This window comes from Anas platyrhynchos, chromosome 15, assembly GCF_047663525.1.
Source record: "Anas platyrhynchos isolate ZD024472 breed Pekin duck chromosome 15, IASCAAS_PekinDuck_T2T, whole genome shotgun sequence".
NCBI classification, from domain to species: domain Eukaryota; kingdom Metazoa; phylum Chordata; class Aves; order Anseriformes; family Anatidae; genus Anas; species Anas platyrhynchos.
This window is the reverse complement of record NC_092601.1, coordinates 15,142,963-15,148,007: the sequence shown is the minus strand read 5'-3', so window position 1 is coordinate 15,148,007 and position 5,045 is coordinate 15,142,963. Positions and strand designations below refer to the sequence as shown.

The window sequence follows — 5,045 nt, the reverse complement described above, 5'->3', positions numbered from 1 at the left end:
CATATGTGATGTGTTGTTTCTAGCAGTTTGATGCATCTTTCACTCCCTACCATGCAGAGCTGTGCCGAACAGGTCACCTGCTGCTGGCACGTGGCAGAGGCTGCAGCCCTGGGTGACTGCACTTTGTGACATGGACTTGCTGGAACCTGGGTGGGATTTTGTCCAGATTATTTTTACCTATCAGTACAAAATGCTTGAAACAGCTAAGCTCACAGTGGAAAGTCCAAGTGAAAACAGGGCTCAAACAGTGCAATACATCTGCTTCAGACTTTTTGTTTTCTTAACTCCTATAATCTTATGCTGCATTCAGCAGGGGAATCCTGAAAGGATCACTACCTAACTTTTCAAAGGGTTTTCACAGCACTGATAAAATGTTACCTTCTCCCAGGAAGTAATGCTACATTGGGAACTATGTAGAAACAGGCACAGAGAATATACTTGACAGATAGTGCTTAGTCTGAGAAACAGTCCACTTAAGAGTTTCTGTGAAAGGAAGCCAATTCCTGAAAGGCCCTTAAGCAGTCTAGAAATCAGCCAGATGTTCATAATAGGAAAACAAATTATTTTACTGAAAAATATTTTTAATCTTTTTAAAAAAGAGTTACAGCTATGATGGAAAAGCCTACCACATTAACCACCTGAGAAACAAGGGTTAACTGCACATTCTTCAGAGTTGTCATCAAGTAACCACTAAACCATGCTACAGCCAGGGACTTCACAGCATGGAAAGTCTCCTTTCATCTATATCTACTTTAAGAAATGCCCTTATTTTCTTTACTTCCCGGTGACCCGGCAGATAAATCTCTGCTGGGGAGCTGAGAAAGGAGACCCCTGGAAGTACTCATGGCGTTCTAGCTCACTGTAGGCATCGTGTGGGATGAATGCTTCTGTTTTCTTCTTAAATTTCCTCCACTTCTTCCAGGGTGTGCTCCAAGATAGTGTCTTGTCCTTGGAACTTAAAATAGCCACGAAACTTCTTTTTCTGAAGCAGCAGGGGAAACCAATAGATATCATCTGGCCACATCTGACTGAATGGCACCTCATCCAGCTGAAACCACTGAGGCCGCATTTCTGGTGGGAGAAAACAACTTGGCATGAAATTGTGTCTTGCTTTTTTTGCTGCCTGGAGTTTTGACTGTCTGTCAAACAAACAGCTTCTGTTTACAGCCCAGCTGCCTCCCTTCTCAAAAGAAATTCTGTGTGAATACTTCTGTATTTATTTATGAGCAATACTGTCTCAGAGGAGAATGCCCATGCTTCTCCTCCACTAGAGGAGAGGTAGCACCTACCATCACTTTCTTCTGGCTCGCCGTTAAAATGATCTGCCCGGAAAACGTGAACTTCCAGGAGTTCAGGGCTGCCTACAAATTCAAATGTGATCTGGCCCATCTTCTGCAAGGTGTCCACTGTTAGTCCGCTCTCTTCCTTGAGTTCCCTGTATGTGAAATAGACTTGACATCAAAGCAAGCAGTGGGAGAACAAAAAAGCAGTTACTGCCTTTACATGCACATTCAAAACACCCAAAGTGAATTAAAGGTGAAAGCTGTACCTGCAGCAAAGCAGAGTTCTGGCTTATGTTACACTATTAAGACTAGCACCAGAGTGGGGCAGTGTCAGACTGGCTTATGAGTGACTATGAGGCTCCAGATGCTGGTAGGAAGTAGTCTGTGTCACAGAGGGAAATTTCACAAAAACTGATCTGTGTAATTTACACCCTTTGCCATGGGATGATCTTTCCCAAGATCTGTTAGAAATGGGCTAACTCATACGTGCTAAGACTGTAGCTGGATGTGGCTTAACTCTGAAATAGGCTTTATTCAGACAAGCAGAAGGCTTAGCCTACAAGCTAAGGTTTTTAGAACTGTGGGGACACAAGTAAGCACTATTAGAACATCTGTGCTTGCCACAAACTCTGCTACTTCTGAGGCAAAATGAAGCTTAAGTACTAACATGCACTATGTAACGTTATTTGCACATGGAAGATCAGGAATAACATCTCCCAGTCAAATGCCATATAAAAACACAAAGCAATTGTATAAAATTTCCATTTCTGCTCCTTGGAAATACACTTAGCATAAGAGAGAGGCTACAAGGCAAGACTTGTAAGGGCACTCTGAGAGACTTGCTGAACAGCTGCTTTCAGTGCATCACCACGCGTGGCTACTTGAAGCACATCAAATTATTTGCTCTGTTTATGCTACACGTTCAGGGCTTTTCCTTTTAAAAACAAAACTTGCCTTTAAGAAAGCGTAGCTTTATGTTAGTCGTGATTATTCTAGTGTACAAAAATAAGAAATACTTTGCAACACTACTTCAGTTAAGGTTAATAATTAATCTAGTTGTGTATTTGGCAGTGACTTAACAATTCACAAGATAACGGAAGTTATCTTTAAGGCTCCAGCTTTCTTTGGCATTAATTTCTTGGATTCTATCCATCAAAATTATATTCTAGTCTAATACCTTAACTAGCTTTAGTTGATCTTCCTGGGAAACCATGCCTAGAATAGAGGTAGTTTTCCAGCAAGAAAGCTAAAAGCCTCATTTTATGGACTGCATTAATTGAACAATGAGCACAACATTACTGTGATTTTCTAAGCTATTTATCTGTCAGCTATTCGGCTCTGTAGATAGTAAATGGAAATGTTACAGGTAGCAAACTGGAAATAATGAACTGGCTAAATGTTCCCCTTACAGGATGGGACGCTGAAGAGCTGCGGGTGCCCAGGTACTTGGAACGTGCTATAACCAGTGGAGTACAGAATTCTTACAGGATTAATGTAATGTTCATGTTTCAGCTTAATATTTAACAATTTGGGCAATCTGAGACACACGGAGAACCGCAGCCTAATACCTCAGGTTGTGATACAGAGCAGAGCCTGTACAAAGAAGTTTTACTTGAGCTGCACCCAAGCTTCCCCCTACGCCTGGCAGCACGGCGTTTGTGTAGTACCCAGCCAGGCCTGGCTCTGCTTCCTCCTCAGCTGACTTTGATAGGAATCGGCTGTGTAATTCTGCAATAAACTCGAGCTGTGAGGAGAGGGCTGCAGATTGGACCGTGCCACAGTCCATGCTGGCAGGTGCTGTTTGTACTGTGGCACATTGCACTGAGATCACTGGCACTTTTACCACGTAGCGCGTTGTATGGGTTAAAGTTCCAGTTTCTAACTCCAAGTTAGCACAGATAAACAGGCATGTAGGAAGTCAATCAATAAATTAATCAGATCATTTTACATCACATGTGGTAGCAATGTAAATGAACGAAGATCTGCTTTAAGTAATGGGACTGATCTCCCACCCTCCACTCAGAGATGAAAAGTTCTATGAAAAGTCACAATGTAAGCATCAGGTACGTTAACCTAGCGTTCTGCTGAGCATGTATCTGCATAAAGGCCTGTTCTGCCCCCTTGATTAGCTCACCACAGAACCCAAGCAGTTGTGCTGGCACAGCTGAAGAGAATGTTTCAAGCAAAAGCTGTTGGTATCTGTGGAGCACACTGACATTAAACTTCCTGCAGGTGTGAGGTAAGCTTGGCCATGCATCAGAGAGTGAGAAGGTGGCAAAGCGTGGCTTTTTATCTATGACATTCATGTGAAGAACAAGGTGCAACATAACTTTTGGAAGAGTTCAGTGATTCAACTGATCTACTTCTTCATTACAATGACTAAACAGAAGAAAGTCCTCCAATGAACCGCTGCTAATAGCTTCAGAAATGGTGCCATATCTCAGGACTGATGGAATTCAATTCCCTAACTCAGCATTAGGCGTTTAAAATGCCTCTATGCAGTTAAGCAATAAATTTTCACTGTGCTGTTCATGAGGCATCTCCAAATTAAGTTTCTAATATTTTGTCACTGTTTTCACATGGCACAAAAAATGCTACTGGAATTTAGCATCTATATAGCATCTTTAAAACATAAGATTACGCTACTATAAATTGTAATTCTGCTATATAGTCAAAAATAAACTATGCACCTTTATGAACAGAGCCTCTGCTTGCGGACTAAGTCTCAGTTTAGGTATAGTCCATACGATGGATGGGAGGGAGGACGCTCAGTAACTTCCAGTTACTCGCAGACTGGAAGTTAAGAGATTTACAGGTGATGGGCAACAGGGAGCCATCCCGTTCCTTCGTACATCTGTGGAATGTTTCATTTTCTGCTCAGAGGTAACTTGTGATTTCCCTGGCTGGTGACAAGGGCGTTACGGATCAGCTGAGCCACAGCAACCCCACCAAAAGCAGCCCAACACCTTCCAGCCCGACACCCTCACATCCCTCTCTCCCAGGGCTGGGTCTCACCTGTGAGCAGCCTCCTCGATGCTCTCTCCTGTCTGCACCTTTCCCCCAAAACCATTCCAGAGCCCGGCTCCGAACCCGCGTTTCTTCATGCCCAGGAGGATGCGAGACGGTTGCACCACCAGGACGAGGGTGAAGAGGTTGCGTGTAGACATGGCTCCTGTGCGAGGCAGGGTGTGCTGAGAAGAGTGCTGAGACCGAGCACCTCTCAGAGGAGAGGCCGGGACTTGAAGCCCAGACCCTGTAGGAAGCCCCCCACCACCCAGTTCCCCTTCCCAAACCCCAGGGCCCACCGTGCTGCCCCGCACACCGCTCTGTGGCGCTCCCCGTTAACCTTTGGTCCCTCGCCCTCCTAAAAACTTTCACTTCCCCAAACACCCCCTCCCCAAGCCTTCCACTTCCCCAAAAGCTCGCCCCCACACCTCTCCCTCCCCAAATTGTCCCCACACCTCCTCCCCACCCCTTTGTCCCCGCACCTCTCCGTCCCCAACCCCTCGTCCCCTCAGCGTCCCTACCCCAACCCCCGACTTCCCCTACACCCAGTACCCAAATCCCCTCCGGACCTCTCCGATGGGCTCCTGATGGCGATGTCCCAGTCGCCACAACCTCGGCTCCGCTCTTCCCGCGCCGCTGAGGCTCCAGCACCGCCCTCGGCACCGCCCCGGAGCGGGCAGGGCCGGGGCCCGGCGGCCGCCATGTCGCGGCGCTGAGGGGAGGGTCCGGGGGCGGTGTGGCTGAGGAGAGGCGCTG

At 46.1% G+C, this 5,045-nt stretch overlaps 1 protein-coding gene across 1 annotated transcript; it reads right to left on the bottom strand.

Moving 5' to 3' along the window:
- Positions 1 to 560: 560 nt before the first annotated feature.
- Positions 561 to 4,993, bottom strand: NUDT1 (nudix hydrolase 1). Its single transcript, XM_027469052.3, has 4 exons — positions 4,859 to 4,993; positions 4,299 to 4,455; positions 1,290 to 1,435; positions 561 to 1,071 (listed from the first exon to the last, which is right to left on the bottom strand). Exons 2-4 carry the CDS (start codon positions 4,448 to 4,450, stop codon positions 899 to 901), a joined length of 471 nt encoding a protein of 156 aa, XP_027324853.1. The 5' UTR covers positions 4,451 to 4,455; positions 4,859 to 4,993; the 3' UTR covers positions 561 to 898.
- Positions 4,994 to 5,045: the final 52 nt, after the last annotated feature.